The 17139-nt window shown below is 40.3% G+C and overlaps 1 protein-coding gene across 1 annotated transcript in view; it reads right to left on the bottom strand.

The window, feature by feature from the left end:
- Window positions 1–1144: 1144 nt before the first annotated feature.
- The window catches only part of wnk3 (WNK lysine deficient protein kinase 3), a 128238-nt gene continuing 112243 nt past the window's right edge, over window positions 1145–17139 (bottom strand). The window contains exons 22-25 of the mRNA XM_088329848.1: window positions 6483–6718; window positions 6312–6407; window positions 4238–4395; window positions 1145–2386 (exon numbers count right to left, since the gene is read on the bottom strand). Of these exons, the coding sequence (XP_088185974.1) occupies window positions 2069–2386; window positions 4238–4395; window positions 6312–6407; window positions 6483–6718 (808 nt within the window). The 3' untranslated portion in view covers window positions 1145–2068. The remainder of the gene's footprint in view (window positions 2387–4237; window positions 4396–6311; window positions 6408–6482; window positions 6719–17139) is intronic.

Genomic DNA, 17139 nt, shown 5'->3' with positions numbered 1-17139 from the left:
GTATACTAGATTGAACAAGGCCTCAAGAAAAGGGCCTGTTTTTTTATCATTTTGATGTTTTGACACATTTTTGTATGTTGAGTGACAGAATTGCATTTTTCCCTTCACTCAACTTGCGGAGATTTGTTCCTATCATCAACTAATGGAAGATTACTACAGTGCATGAGTCTGAAACCTATAACTCGCCGGCCATATATGATATACAGTGGGACCTCGATTATCGCGTTTAATGGGGACCAAAAGCCACCCGCGATAAGTGAAAATCCGCAAAGTAGCGGTGCACCCTAAAAAAAAAAAAAATTCTTATTTTTTAGACCCGGTTAATGGGGACGAAAACCACCCGCGAAAAGTGAAAATCTGCGAAGTAGCGACGCCTCTTCAAAAATGCTTAACAGAAAAAATTATATATATATATATATATATATATATATATATATATATATATATATATATATATATATATATATATATATAAATATATGTATATTAAAAAAATAAAATAAATATATATATATATATATATATATATATATATATATATATTTTTTTATATATATATATATATATATATATATTTTTTTTTTAATTATTTTATTTTATTATTTTTATTATTTTTTTTTTTTGACCTGCGAAGCTCTGAACCCGCGGACATGGAACCACAAAGTAGCAGCGCCCCTTCAAAAATGCTTTAAAAAAAAATAATAAATCTCATCTCATCTCATCTCATTAGCCGTACCGCTTATCCTCATTAGGGTCGCGGGGGGGCTGGAGCCCATCCCAGCCATCTTCGGGCAGTGGGCAGGGGACACCCTGAACTGGTTGCCAGCCAATCGCAGGGCACACAGGGACAGACAACTCATTCGCTCATTCACACCTAGGGACAATTTGGACCGGCCAATTCACCTGAAATGCATGTTTTTGGAATGTGGGAGGAATCCGGAGTGCCCGGAGGAAGCCCACGCAAGCACGGGGAGAACATACAAACTCCGCACAGAAAGTCTGGAGCTGGATTTGAACCCACGACAGGTTCCCATGACATGAACTGTGCCGCACAAGCGCTAACCACTGCGCCGCCGTATATATAATTTTTTTTTTTAAATTTTATTATTATTTTAGGCCCGCGAAGCTCTGAATCCGCGAACGTCAAAGCACGAAGTAGCGAGGTCCCACTATATATCTATCGGACTTTTCATGTGTACATAAGGCTCGTGGATCAAATTTGCCCATAGTACATTTCTCTATAGTGTTCCAAGAGCCAGTTAAAACCCAAAATCAGTACCTGTCTCTTGGTTCAGTCCAATATATATAGGGCACATTCATAACTACAGTTTACAGTCAGGGTGTCAAAACAACATACGCCCTTTTAGCAGTAGGTTGCTAGAAAACTCTTAAATGTAAGCTCATGAAACTATGTTTGTTCACTGTTAAGATACTTTATGATAAAGAGTCACAGAACAAACTGCAAAAACCTGAAAAACGCCAGCAAACGACTCAGAGCAATTTGATTGGGTGAGCAGTAGAGGTGGGCGGTTCTCCGTACACAGAGCAAGGCACTCCCTTCTCTCTCTCGCACAGTGCAGTCTGCACTGAAGGTAAATACACTGATTCGCTGATATCGTTTGCAGTGATTTGTGACATTTTTACAAAAAAATTTTATTTACACATTTTTTTTGAAAACCTTCTTTAGGACAAAATTGCTGGTCGAAATGAGCCTTAACACTGTTGCATATTGATATGGGGCATTTTATCATTATTTTATAGATTTGAAAAAATCATCAAATGTCACATGTGAAATAAAATGTGTTGACAATTTTGAGCAGTTTTGGCATTTTTGTAGAATTTGGTCTTGAAATATATGATGTGTCTCTTTCAAAAATGTTTTTTTTTTTAATATTTTATGTTGCTTTTATGACTCTCTGGGTCAAAAATGTTCCCGACCGCTGCTGTAAATCCAGCCTGATTCTCAGAATGGACCTGTGCTACAACCTGCTACAACTCAAATTTCTGGAACTTTTTTTTTTCACACCAACCTCTGTTTGACTTCAGTCCCAGTGGAAGCATGTAGGCATTAGGTGTCTGCCGGGTAATTGTTTTTGGCACTGGAAGGTACTACAGCTTTGGGACAGGATGAGGAGGTGCAAAAGACTGTCCCGGCAGTGACAACGCTGCAGGAAGGCAGCGGTGGTTGGCCAGGATGCAGCTGCGCCTCCAAAGGTCTGTGCTGGCACAGCTGAATGCTCAGTTGCTGCTGCTGAAGATGCGGCGCTTGGGGCAAAGACCCGGAGGAGGTGGACACGCCTCCCCTACCGAGATTCTGGGGCATGACGGCAGCCGGGGTCAACTGTGGATTCAGAGGGACCAAGGGAAACCAAGCTGGTGGAGCTACCTGAATGGGAAAGAAAACACAACCAAGGGAAATTTTAGGTTCAGAGCTTTGGGGGTTCTGAGCACCCAGAGCATGGGTGGGAAAACGACAGCTTGCGGGCCACATGTGGCATGTCAGGCTTTTTCAACCGGCCCGCCAAACAAAAATGGTCAATATATCATGAATATATAATAGTATTTTTTGGGTGCCAACTTTGTCCCCTTGTGTGTCTGCAACAAATAGCACAAAATAATACAATATTACTACAAAACTAAATATCAAATTTAGTGCTTAAAAATAGAAATAGGAGAAAAATACTACAAAAGTAATACTATGATACAATTACAATACATTATTGCAAAATTATTACTAAAGAAATAATACAAAAATACAACTACAGTAATATAAAAAAATACTACACATGTTAGAATGGAAATACTTCAAAAATACTTTTACAGAAATACAACAAAAATACCACTACAGTAAAACAAAAACAGTTGTACATAAATAATACGACAGAAATACTACAAAAATACAACTAGAGTAATACTAAAAGAATACTACAGATATAATACAGAAAAAAAAATACAACTTTAGAAATACTATGAAGTACATTTATACTATAAAAACACAACAGAAATACTACAAAAATATGACCGCGGAAATACTACAAAATATAACAAGAGTAACACTACAAAAATACTACGTGGCATTGTTCATATTTTTGTTGTTTTTAACTTATATTTTAGCTAAGCCTGTACATTATATTTGAGCCTATCCTGTCCTTTATCAGGAAAGATAGAGTTTTGAAAATAGTATGATTTTTGGGGGTGCTTGGGTTGATAATTTGGGGGAGCTTGAGCACCGATAATCAGGAGTGACGATAATCTGCACCGATATTTCGGAATTTGACGGATATCAGTATCGCCATTTTTATGTATTAGATGGGCCGATTATTAAGTCTCAGTTGAAGCCAAGACTCTCCCTTTGCTCCTACTCCTCCCATCTCCTCCTTGCTACGACCCCGTTCGTCTATCAAGCGTATGTGTTTATGTCTGAGACAGATCTTAAAAAGCACGCTAAAATGGAAATGATTAGCTGTTGCCATAACAGTTTGTCAATCTGTCAATCACATTTTTGAAATTGCCAGTTCCGTTGAAATTTGATGCATTTTTTGTTTCAAGTTAATTTAAATCATGTTGGCTGTATTGGCTTTTTTATTCTAAAAACATATTTTTTTGTAGATCTGTGAACATTTTAATTTACATTCCATATCTTTTTTAGGTATCACCTGCAATTATTTGGTGCATGTTTTATTATCACCGTGCAGCTCATGCAACTATGCGGCCAGTTTAGGCATTTTTTTCCAAGCAGTAAATGTATGAGTGAGACACATGGAGCATATGTGTTGAGGGAGATGTAGGTTTTATGCAACTCACCGCTTTGTGCATGAATAAAACTAGCAGGAACAGACCCTCATCATAGAAAAGGTGTCAATCGAAAGGGAAGGGCTAACTACCATATTGGGAATAGTTTAACGAGTCTGTTTATTTGTGAACAAAAATATTGTGTCAAAACTAACGGATCACAAGAAGCAACGATAAACAAAGTGGCAGTGACGTTTCACATGACAACACCATGATGAAAAGCCACCAAAGTAGTTTTTTCTTCTTTCTTTTTTGCGTGGTATATAGAGCCAAACTGCCAAGAAACATGGCAATGGCAACAATATCAAGCATTTTCAAGCACTTCACCCATAATTCAAGTATATTTTCCTGACCTTGAAAGCACAATATTAGAATTTGAGCATTTTCAAGGATTGAAGCACCCGTACGAACCCTGTGAGCTCATTCAGTGACATAGAGGGCATACCTCAGCAGGGCAGGCCCATCCCCCCAACTCCTGAACTTGTTGAATGTGCTTGATCTGATTGAGAGACGGTTTGGGCGTGCTCTGGTTAACAGCCTCCTTTGTCCAATTCTCCACCAACTTGTGCAGGTCGTCTGTGAAAGTCCTGGTGGGGCTCTCACCTGCACAAGAAAATTATGCTTGCTGCCGTCCTTTAACAATTTGCCTTGTTTTTCCTAATTGGCTTAAAGCCCCAGTGTGTAATATTTAACCTCTAGATGGCACCGTGTTGTCTGGGGCAAGCTAGGGCCAGAGCCACAAAGCACAGCGTGGTGGAATCCCACCAGACAAACATGAAGGAGACCTAAGTGAGGATTCCACTCCGTGAAAGAAAAGCACAATTCTCGACCTATAATTTTAATAAAAAATAAGTTTTACCTACTATTCAAATCATTGTTTGTTTGTTTTTTTACTGAATTATTTTTTTTGTAACAGTAGGAGGCACTAAATATTACACACTCTCCCTTTAATGAACTAAGTCATAATCCGTGTTAGGCACTTAAAAGAGTAATTATAGTTACTCACTACTTCTTCCCAAAAGTAACTAATTAGTACCTGAATTACTCTATATTAAAAGTAACTAGTTACCAGGGAAAGTAACTATTTCCATTAATTTAAAAATACGTTGTTGTATGTCAAATCATTTGAAGTGTTCTGAACAGTTTCACGTCAGTTGAATAGAGAAGAACAGACAGGTGGTTATGTTATTGAACAATGTCATATTTATTGCACTTTGTCAGCAACAGATTTATCCTACACTGAAAGTGCCACAAAAATAAGCAGTAAAAAAGATCATAAAACAACAATCAGCATTAAACAATATAAAATGGGTAGAATAAATTAAATGGGGGAAAAAAGAAACAAAAGAAAAAATAATAAACCAAAAGGAAAAATAACAAAAAGAAGAAAAAGAGGAAACTTTACCTTTTTCAACACATTTACACTGAAAAATCTACCCCACAAAGATCAAATACAAAACAATTAAACCTTTTTATGCGCAACAAATAAAAATCTTGCGCAGCATATTGATGATTTTAATAAATATTTTCATATTTAACAAGAAAAAAAAGATTTCACTGGATGATCATTTTTGCTCAAAAAATACTTTTTTTCTACGTATCTGGAAAATACGGTTAAAAATATAAAATTCACACTGACAGCAAAATGATTATCCAAAATAAATACTATATCCTATTTTGGACTGCAAAACATGATAACATCTCATCTCATCTCATTAGCTGCACCGCTTATCCTCAGTAGGGTCGCGGGGGTGCTGGAGCCGATCCCAGCAATAATCGGGCAGTGGGCAGGGGACACCCTGAACTGGTTGCCAGCCAATCGCAGGGCATACGGGGACAGACAACTCACTCGCTCGGTCACACGTAGGGACAATTTGGACCGGCCAATTCACCTGAAATGCATGTCTTTGGAATGTGGGAGGAAACCGGAGTGCCCGGAGGAAACCCACGCAAGCACGGGGAGAACATACAAACTCCGCACAGTATAGCCGGGAGCTGGATTTGAACCCACACAGGAGGTTCCCACGACCTTAGAACTGTGCCGCACACGCGCTAACCACTGCGCCGCCGTGCTGCCCCACATGATAACATAAATTAAGTAAAAATCTTACATACATAATTTTGCGGATTTCAGTCATAATTTTTCATATTTAACCCCAAAAAACAAAAAACAGAAAAACGTTTGCAGATCATTTTTTTGCAGACTTTAGTATTGTTTTTTTGTCGAAAAACAAGAAAAAAATATAGTTTAACATGAAAAATTAGGTTAAAGATATAATAAAATCCAAAATGACAGCAACGTTATTAATGGGACAGTGTGTAATTATAAAGTAGGCTTAAACTATTTCCTCAAAAGTGTGTATTTCTAATCAGATGATATAATGTTTCTCTGTTTCAACATGTTGGTACCGCCCAAAGGGGCGTTTCTTTTTCTTCTTTGTCTTTGTTTCCATACACATTTGACAACTGTGCCATGTGGTAGTCAAATATTACATATTGGTAGCAAAATGAATTTGTACCTTTTTGGTTTGCGAGCAAGGAGCCATGGTCTGAGGTGCTACCAGGAGGCATTTGCCTGTGTTCTGAAGCTGAAAACCCACTGGACTTCTGTAACCCTGAATGAATGGTACAATAATGAACTCGGAACACGGCATATCAAAAAAGGGTGAAGAGCAGGAAAATTAACATACCGGCTTGCCTGAACCCGTTGTTATCTACGTGAGAGTGAGGTCGGGGCCGGAGTTTGACTCTTGGCGGCCTGGCTCTTCGAGGGGAGGAGTGGGGTGGCAGTGCCCCAAGTGCCAGACTCTGAGACAAACATACGGGAAGACTTTGCCTTTGGTCCTTTTGAGAACGCAGCTGTCGGTACAGCTCTTGGAGCTCCCGGATCTGCTGGGCTTGGAGTGACACCACCTCTTTAATGTGCCTTATTGTTAATGAAGAAATTCATATCAGTGTAGAACAAACAAGAGATTAATCAATGTCAAACATATGCCTTGAAACCTTCCGGGTTTCAGTGACAAACAGGCCCCAAGAGGCCGGCCAACTGTGTGGGAGAGTGACACCTAACACCCGCAAGTCAGTTCTGTGAAAACCTGCCTGCCTGCCTGCCTGCCTCGGGAGGGTTGACCAATGGCAAGACAAACACATATAAAAAAAAAAAAGAAAGAAAAAAGGAAAGAAGTAGCAAAAATCACACACAAAATTTGACCATGGCCAACCCAAACGCCCAAACACACAAACAAGTTAAGCACCTCTGCACCCAAGTTGGTCATGCTTTCGTCCCTCCAGATGAAACGGGACACAATAAAGCGGCCCTGTCACTCAGGTCAGGGTGGCATAACACACTCTTCTGTTCAACAGCAGGGCCCGACAGCTTTCACTTGTTTACCCCTTCCGTATCATACAGGTACCATGCCCATCCCTTAGAACACGTCCAAATATCCACTATCCTTTCACAACACCTCTCCACTCATTCGTATCACTTCCACTACATTTAGACCTCTTTCATGCAGGTGCACTCATAACACCATCCACGCTAATCGTGGCCTTCCTCTTGGATCTCCTTCTATTCATTTCTTCTCTGTAGATCCTGTTAAACATTCGCTCCTCATCCATCCTCTCGATGTGTCCAAACCAACCAAGCACTCTCTCATCCATACGCTTGCTCAGCTCCGCAACTACTCCAATTGTGTCCCTCACAATTTCATTTCTCAATCTATCCAATCTTGTCACTCCTAACATACTCTTTAAACACTTCATCTCAAAAACATTTAATTACCTTCTCAAATCTGCATTCAGGCTCCAAGTCTCTGCACCATACAACACAGTCGGCACAACCATACTGTTACACAGTCCTCTCTTAACATCCATACTCATACTCTTGTTACTCATCACTTTCCTCAGAGCACCCAAAAACCTTGCTTCCTTGATTCACTCTGCGCAATACCTCGCACTCCATTCAACCAAATGCAGCCACATTCAAGTACCTAAAACTTCAACTTCTTACAGAACCTATCCATTCACACTTAATTCCAACGCCATTCCCACTCCATCACATGAACACTTCATCACCTTACTCTTTCCCAACAGTCCACATAACTTGCGCCTATCACACTCTTCCAAACTCCATTACCAACCTTCTCAATTTTTCCTCAGAATATGTGTCATCTGCAAACAACAACAGACTTACCTGCCACACCGTTCTACTATTATCCATCATCTCTACACCTCTGCCAAATACTCTTGCATTCACCACACCATCCTTTTTTATATTAAACAGCCATTGCGACATCACAAGACCCTGTCTCACACCAGTCAACACAGGTACCCACTCACTTGTCTCACACCCTACTCTTACACATGATCTACTGTTCACATAAAAACTTTTCAATGCTTCCAACAACTTTCCACCCAACTCCATACATTACCATCACCTGCCACAATGCCTCTCTATCGACTCTGTCATATGCCTTTTCCAAGTCCATTAAAGCCACACACCTGTCTTACTGCAAACACCTGGTCCAGACATCCTCTTCCTTTCCTGAAACCACTCTGCTCCTCCATCACCACCTCATCTGTTCTTCCTCTCACTATCTTAATCAAGACTCTTCCATACAACTTACCCGGTACAGACAACAAACTGATACCTCTCCAATTGCTACATTCATACCTATCACCTTTATCCTTATTCAATGGCACCACACATGCACTACATCAATCAACAGGAACCACACCACTTAAAAAGCATACATTCAACAAACATACTAACCAGTCAAGCGTAGCGGTGCCACCTTTCTTCAAGCATTCAGCAGTACAAGCATCCAACCCAGGCGCCTCCCCCCTTTCATGCCATTGAATACCTCTTGCACCTCCCGTGTTTCCATGGTCACATTCAAATCACCCGACACGGGCATTTTCCCCATACCACCAATAGACTCGACTCTCGCTTCTCTCCCATCCTGCACATTCAACAACTCCTCAAAATACTCTGCTAATCGGCACTACCACTAACCAGCAATCTACCGTTCCTATCTTTCACTTTCTCTTCCTTTCCAGACCCGCTCTTTCTGACTCTTTTCACTTTTTCCAAAACACATTTCTCCTTTTCTCAAAGTTCATTCCTATCTTTCGACACCATTCATCACTTGCTTTCCTTTTCGCTGCTTACACTACCGCTTTTACCAACCTTTTCTTCACTTTATACCTTTCATACGCATCACCACTTTTATCTTTCAGCCACTCCTCAAAGGCAGGTCTCTTCTCTGTCACAGCCTCTAAGACCTCATCATTCCACCATTCAGATTCAGATTCAGATCTACTTTATTGTCATTCTAGTACACGTGTATACAGAACGAAATGTCGATACATCTGACCCGCACAGTTTCCTTGAATGTACAGATATAAATAAAATGTTGTATTGAGTTGGAGTATTGAGTACTAATAATATACTAAATAATTATGGCTATCTATAGTATTTTATAGTAGTGCAAAGAGTGCAAGAGGAGCAGCTAACCAGATGTGCAAAATGGGCAGTCAGGTAAACAAGTCAGGTAAACAGTAACAATAACACTGTAGTACAATAGTGCAGAGGAGAACAGATGTGCAAGGAGTGGCTAGCTATGAAGAGCTGCCAGTAGTGCAAAAAAGTCAAACAAAACCAACAGATGTTCAGATTGGCAGCAGTTTAGATTTACTATGTGTTTGATTGACCATTTAACAGTCTAATGGCCAGGGGGGACAAGACTATTCACTTCCTTTCCTAAAACCTCGACCAACTTTTCTCATTCCACACACTTCTTTCGCATTCCTCAACACTACTCTTTAAACCACTTCCATTCCGTGTCCACACTCTCCACTTCTCTTCTACGAATACGTTTATAATCTTCCCCTATACTCACTTTAAACTCTCTTCCCTTTCCTGCCTTATTCAACTGCGACATTTTCCCCTCTTCCCTCACACTCTTCATATAACTAGCCCCCCACAATCGATTCTCAATCTTCCTTCCACATAAAAAAGATCAGGCATACCACTCATTTCACCTCAGTAAGCATGCACATTCAACAATCTACTTAACATCCTTTTCCTAACCACTACATAATCCATCAGTGCTCTGTCCACCATCTATTCTAACAAAAGTATACTTAGTCACGTCCTTTTTTTTTAAAACAGTGTATTTGCAATCACCAATTAATTTTCCATACATAACTCAATCAATTTCTTCCCGCTCGCATTTCTTCCTGGCACTCCACATCTACCAACCACATATTCAACAATTCCATCACCCACTCTAGCATTCAGGTCACCTAGCATTACCATTTTCCACTCCTCTTTTACACTTGCCACACGTTTGGACAAATCCTTCCAGAACTCCTCTCTCTCCTCAGCACTTCTTTCTGAACCAGGTCCATATGCACTTATTAACATCCATACTTCTACATCCCACTTTAATCGCACTCACATAAATCTGGAAGATATCTCTTTGCACTCCACCAGTTTTTGCTTTGCTTTCTCACTCACAAACACAGCCACTCCTTCTCTAGCATGTCCACCCGTAACTCCAGACTTTCTCCCATACATACCTCCAAGCTGTAATTCACCCTGTCCTTTAATCTTTGTTTTACTCAAGGCAAACACATCAATCTTCCTTTGAGTGATCGTCCTTCCTATCTCCTCTTTCTTCCACTCAGTCGCTTTAGGTTCCAGCTTAGTGAGCAATAAAATAAATCTCGGAAGTGGCAAAAGACAAGCCAGGAGCAAAGGACCAAGCCATGTCCAGCAAGAGCAAGTCCAGTGAGCAAGAAGCAAGAACGCCTGGCTTTGCCAAGATCCAAGCGCTGATGGAGCCTGCAACCAAGCCGGTGGAACCCAGCCAGCTATCTTAACGTGACAAAGAAAGGACCCTGCGAGCGGCCAGCAAAAACCACAGCTTCCATGCCCTGCAGTGTTTTACATATAATTGCTGTGTAGGCAATCCTTCAGATTAACAAAAAAGGTTTGTTTTCCTGATATAATTAAACATATGTGGTGCTCTAAAAAAGCAACACGAGTTTAAAAGACTAAATTCCGCTCTTCAATTGAATTGGTCAATGGATTATTTGTTCCCTAAATTTATTGATCAACCAAATATCGCTCATCCGATATGTATCGCTAGATGCTTTTGCCGATTGATGAGTTCTGCTGAGATTTGTATGGTAATTTAATATTCCCTCGATTCGAGAAGAAAGAACCATATACATACATATTGTCAGGTTCAATAATACATTTAGAGACCAAAAATGCCCAGAAGAGGCGCTGATGCTTAATTATTTTTCCAGCTGGAAGAAATCTGGGGACAGCTTTTGTCTTAACAATAGCAAATGCAAGAAGACTGTTTACATCTATCATTACTCTTAGACTATGATGTAACATACTATATGTTATTCCCAAAGTTCCCAAATTGGGGTCCACGAACACCCAGAGGGGTGAAAAACGTATTTCCAGGGCATCCGCCACATGATGTCAGAGACAGAGCTTATAATATTTTTCTGGAGAAACGAACCCCCCCAAAAAATCTTCTTCTTGCTCGCTATGTCTCACATCCTATCCAAAGATCAAAGCGGTGCCGCCGTGAGTGGCAGCCTTTCCAGCAGCTCCATGATATTTCGCACTTTTTGTGATTTATTGTTTTAATTGTCTGCTTCTTCTGTGTTTTTCGTCCCGTTTGACAACTACATTTTGGATTACTTTCTATCCTATGGACATGGGTTTTAACGCACAATTTATTCAAGGAATCAACTCCTTTCTGTGAAGAATTCTCGTGCCGGCGTGATGAGGGGGCCCTATTGTGGATGGAGAGCCAGAGCTAGCTAAGCGGCTAGCGGCGTTATAAGTCTTCGGTATCGTCCGTAATCATGGTAAATGTAAAACTCTCTACCAAATAAGACAGACGAACTGGCTGTGCTGGTAAAAAACATCAAAGCGCACAGGGAGTGCAGTTTGCTGTGTTTTACGGAAACTTGGCTCACGTCTAGCATCCCGGACGCTAACGTGGCGCTACCCGGAGCTACCCGGAGCTACCTGGAGCTATCCGGCTTCAGCGCTGTTAGACGGAGACACGAAAGCCTGCGGGAAGCGGAGAGGAGGTGGACTCGCTAACACGAGGTGGTGTATCCCTGGGCACAAAGATTTCCATCTGCCGCAGGGACGTCGAACTTTTGGACAAGCGTGTGACGTCACTCCGCTGTGGATAAACTACAACAAAGCACCCCGAGGGCATCCTGTTAATCTGTTAATAAACAACAAATGAGACTGCTGGAAGTGTGAATTTCCCTACAGGATGAATAAAGTATCTATCTATCTATCCTGTTTTGAGCTGAGCCTAGATGTATAATTCAGCCAGCGCCACGCAGTGCAGGTAGATCAGTGGACAGAGAGAAAGGAGAGAGAGGACGCATGGCACAAAAAGTAGTAGTGGGCTCGGCTTTGATTAAGGGTTGTGCAGCACCTTGTTATGCCACACCCTGACCAAGATACCTATTCAACCTTATTTCTGGGCTACCCTTCAACCAAGACCAGCACTAGTGGAGAGATTCCCAATTGGCGCAGCTGCCTTCAGTCAAGGCGGCAGACTTTAACAGCTGCTGCAGACAAGAAACTGGGGCTGGAACGTAGACCATTGTGGTCCATAGAAGCCAATTCAAATCAAAAGTCACATTATTTTCTTAATGTTTGCCTATATCTCCTTTTAAAGCACTGCTTCTCTCCTTGCTTCTAGACTACCTGCGCTTCAAAAGCCTTCCAAATCTGGTTTTCCACACCTACTCCTCAAAATTTCAATAAATCCTGTCCTGTGACATTAAGGTCTTTGATTCTGTTTCCTGGGTACCTGGCACATTTGGCTACTCATTCCGGTCAAACCATAACACACGTATTGTTTTGAAGTGTCAATTCGAACGAGATTAAAGAATAGAATCAAAGATAAACACAGTATGAGATTTGTCCTTTCCAGGGTTGAACCACGTTTTTATTTATTGTGCAAAAATAAAAAACAAGAGCACGAGAGGCACTAAAATTGAGTAATGGTTGGGGTTTTATTTGTGTGTATATATATATATATATATATATATATATATATATATATATATATATATATATATATATATATATATAATCTCATCTCATTAACTGCACCGTTTATCCTCAGTAGGGTCGCGGGGGTGCTGGAGCCCATCCTAGCAATCATCAGGCAGTGGGCAGGGGACACCCTTCACTGGTTGCCGGCCAATCGCAGGGCACACAGGGACAGACAACTCGCTCGCACATTTACACCTACGGACAATTTAGACCGGCCAATCCACCTGAAATGCATGTCTTTGGAATGCGGGAGGAAACCGGAGTGCCCGGAGGAAACCCACGCAAGCACGGGGGGAACATACAAACTCCGCACAGGAAGTCCAGGAGCTGGATTGGAACCCACACAGGAGGTTCCCAAGACCTTAGAACTGTGCTGCACACGCGCTAACCACTGCGCCGCCGTGCTGCCCTATATATATATATATATATATATATATATATATATATATATATATATATATATATATATATATGTATATATACACACACACTACAGTGGCTTGCGAAACTATTTGGCCCCTTGAACTTTGTGACCTTTTGCCACGTTTCAAACTTCAAAACATAAAGATATAAAACTGTAATTTCTTGTGAAGAATCAACAATAAGTGGGACACAATCATGAAGTGGAACACACTTTATTGGATATTTTTAAACGTTTTTATAAAATAAAAAATGAAAAAGCTCCATTGAGTTAATACTTTGTAGCACCACCTTTTGCTGCGATTATAGCTGCAAGAGGCTTGGGATATGTCTATCAGTTTTGCACATCAAGAAACTGATGTTTTTGCCCATTCCTCCTTGCAAAACAGCTCGAGCTCATTGAGGTTGGATGGAAAGGGTTTGTGAACAGCAGTTTTCAGTTCTTTCCACAGATTCTCAATTAGATTGAGGTCTGGACTTTGACTTGGCCATTTTAACACCTTGATATGTATTTGGGTAAAACATTCCATTGTAGCTTTTGCTTTATGTTTTGGATCATTGTCATGTTGGAAGACAAATCTCCGTCCCAGTCTCAGGTCTTTTACGGACTCCATCAGGTTTTCTACCAGAATGGTCCTGTTTTTGGCTCCATCCATCTTCCCATCAATTTGAACCATCTTCCCTGTCCTTGCTGGATAAAAACAGGCTCAAACCATGATGCTGCCACCATCATGTTTGACTGTGGGGATGGTGTGTTGAGGGTGATGAGCTGTACTGCTTTCAAGCCAAACATAACGTCTTGCATTGTTGCCAAAAAGTTTGATTGGGTCTCAACTGACCAGAGCACCTTCTTCCACATGTTTGTGTGTCTCCCAGGTGGCTTGTGGCAAACGTCAAACAACACTTTTAATGGATATCTTTAAGAATTGGCTCCCTTCGTGCCACTCTTCCATAAAGGCCAGATTTGTGCAGTATATGACTGATTGTTGTCCTATGGACAGATTCTCCTACCTCAGATGTAGAACTCCTCAGTTCATCCAGAGTGATCATGGATCTCTGATAATTTTTCTCCTGGTATGAGCTGAAAGTTTAGGGAGACGGCCCGATCTTGGTCAATTTGCAGTGGTCTGATACTTCATCCATTTCAATATTATTGCTTGGACAGTGCTCATTGGGATGTTTAAAGCTTGGGAAATCTTTTTGTATCCAAATCCAGCTTTAAACTTCTCCACAACAGTGTGTTCCTCGTTCTTAATGATGCTCTATGCACTTTAAACAGACCTCGGAGACTATCACAGTGCAGGTGTATTTATACAGAGACTTGATTACAGATGGTTTCCATTTATCATCGTTAGTCATTTAGATCAACATTGAATCATTCAGAGATCCTCACTGAACTTACGGACAGAGTTTGCTGCACTGAAAGTAAAGGGGCTGAATAATTTTGCACACCCACTTTTTCGATTTTTATTTGTCAAAAAAGTGTGTTCCACTTTATGATTGTGTCCCACTTATTGTTGAGGCTTCAAGTGAAAATACAGTTTTATATCTTATGTTTGAAGTCTGAAATGTGGCAAAAGGTCACAAAGTTCAAGGGGGCCAAATGGTTTCGCAAGCCACTGTATGTATATGCGTGTGAGTGTGCACTGTATCACTTTGATATATGAATATAATTTGTTCCCAAAAGGTTGTTATATGTCATAAAAGAGAGGTCAACCGATTATTGGGCAGGTCAACTATCGGCAACGATATTTCGGAATTTGATGGATATCAGTATCTGAATTTGTAATTATTTGACAGGCTGATAGAACATATTTAAAACGGGGTTATTTAGGCTCAGATGCAGCTGAGGCTCTCTCTCCTGCTTTCTGTCTCCAACGGCACCCACCCAGCGCCTTCTGACTGGAAAAACAAACTGAGGGCAGAGCCGCTGAAGCAGGAAGAGTAACTTTAGAGCGTAGTTAACAGCTGCAGCCCCGCCACTTCCTGAGTCCTGACTTCCCTGTGAAACAAGACCGTTCATAATATTGAGATTTTAAAAAGTCTGTGGTAGAAAAGCATGTGTGTAATTAATAGATAGCGTAAAAAGTGTGTTCTGTTTCATCTGGAGGGACGAAAGCATGACCAACTTGGGTGACGAGGTGCTTAACTTGATTGGGTGTTTGTGCATTTGAGTTGGCCATGGTCCAAATTTTTTTTGTTTTTGCTACTTTTTCCCTTTGTTTATTTGTTCTTTTTTTTTCTTTGTTTTTGTATGCGTTTGTCTTGCTGTCGGTCATCCCTCTCGAGGGGTATGACCAGGGTAGATAGACAGATAGATGGCAAAAAGTGTAGTTAACTTGTTTTATGGAAGCAAGTTCAGGTGCAGACAGATATATTAGCCCTTATTAGTTCAATTCATTTTAGCGTTTGCGATTGAGAGCATGAAAAACACGCCTAAGTGGAAGGCTGAGTGATTCGATAACATTAGTCAAGTCAAGTCATTTTTATTTGTATAGCCCTTAATCACAAAGAGTCTCAAAGGGCTGCACAGGTTATTACACAGACTATTTTTCAGACTATTATTACACCATCACCTGGTCTGGAAACAACATGAGGGCAAGGAAAAACTCAAAACCTCAACATGAGGAAAATGAAGAAACCTTGAGAAGGGACCGCACATGTGGCATCCCCTTTTCAGGATTACCAGACAGCAAAGGATGTTGCAATCACAAATAATACATTATTAGATATTGTCCACGAGAAGTATAGGTTATTCATATGCCAGTGTTCTCGTTTGCCCGTGTCCCTGCGTCCTAGACGCATCATTTTTGCTGGGGACGCATTGTGTCAAATCAACGTGCGTCCCCAGGACGCAACTTTTTTGACACAAAATTGTCATTACCCAATTACATTTTTTAACAAAGATTTACCGCACTCCAAACTTTTCCGCTATTGTTGTTTTGGTCTCGCGGTTCGAGTTTTCGTCTGCACGCCGATCTCGGAAAACGAGAAATCGTTGCTTCGAGATTACGTCATTGTTGTGGAGTAAGCGGCTTTTTCGGCTCAACTCATTAAAGAGAGCCGGCTCTCAAACGGCTCACTTGCTTTGATGCATTATATTACGAATCATTATGTTGTTAAGAAAAAAAGGAAGTATAGAGGAGAAAATTTAAAAAGACAGGTTTGTGGTTATCCCTTTAATCATTATATGACCAACAATATTTTAATGCAAACATGAATTAATAATTTGAATAAGAAAATGTATTATTCTACTTAATTATATTTGAATGTTTTTTTTCCTGCTACAGTGAACATCCAAGCTACTTCATTTTGAACTTTTTTTATAATAAACCTCATTCATTCGAGTAACTCAGTGTCTCACAACAAAAAATGTTCATTAACAATATATGATATAAGGAAACGCATGTACAATATAACATGTTAAACTACATAAACACGTTTGAAAAAAAATATGGTGTATGATTTTTTCGTATTTTATAAGGGAAAATGTGACAGTTTGTAAGGGCATGGAGCCCTGGAGGTTGACAGGTATGAGTATGCCTCCGAAAAAACAGTTAGTATTAGGTGAAAATCAACACAAAATTGGTAATTTCTTCAGTGTCAGTAATAAGTCGAAACATAATGCAGAAAGTGATAACAACGGCAATGATTCCGGCACGAAAAAACGGCAGATAAATTCTTCGGAAGATCGCGGAGGCAAGGAAAACTAGTGTGTTGAAGCCATCGATTCGATGAAAAAAAATAAACAAAAGTATTAATATAATAAGCGGCTTATACAAAATAATAATGCTGAAATGATTAATATAATC

This window comes from Urocampus carinirostris, chromosome 3 (genome assembly GCF_059441175.1).
Source record: "Urocampus carinirostris isolate Australia breed hairy pipefish chromosome 3, RoL_Ucar_1.0, whole genome shotgun sequence".
Classification (NCBI taxonomy): Eukaryota; Metazoa; Chordata; class Actinopteri; order Syngnathiformes; family Syngnathidae; genus Urocampus; species Urocampus carinirostris.
Note: the sequence above shows the minus strand (reverse complement) of the source record. Positions and strands in the feature narration are given on the sequence as shown.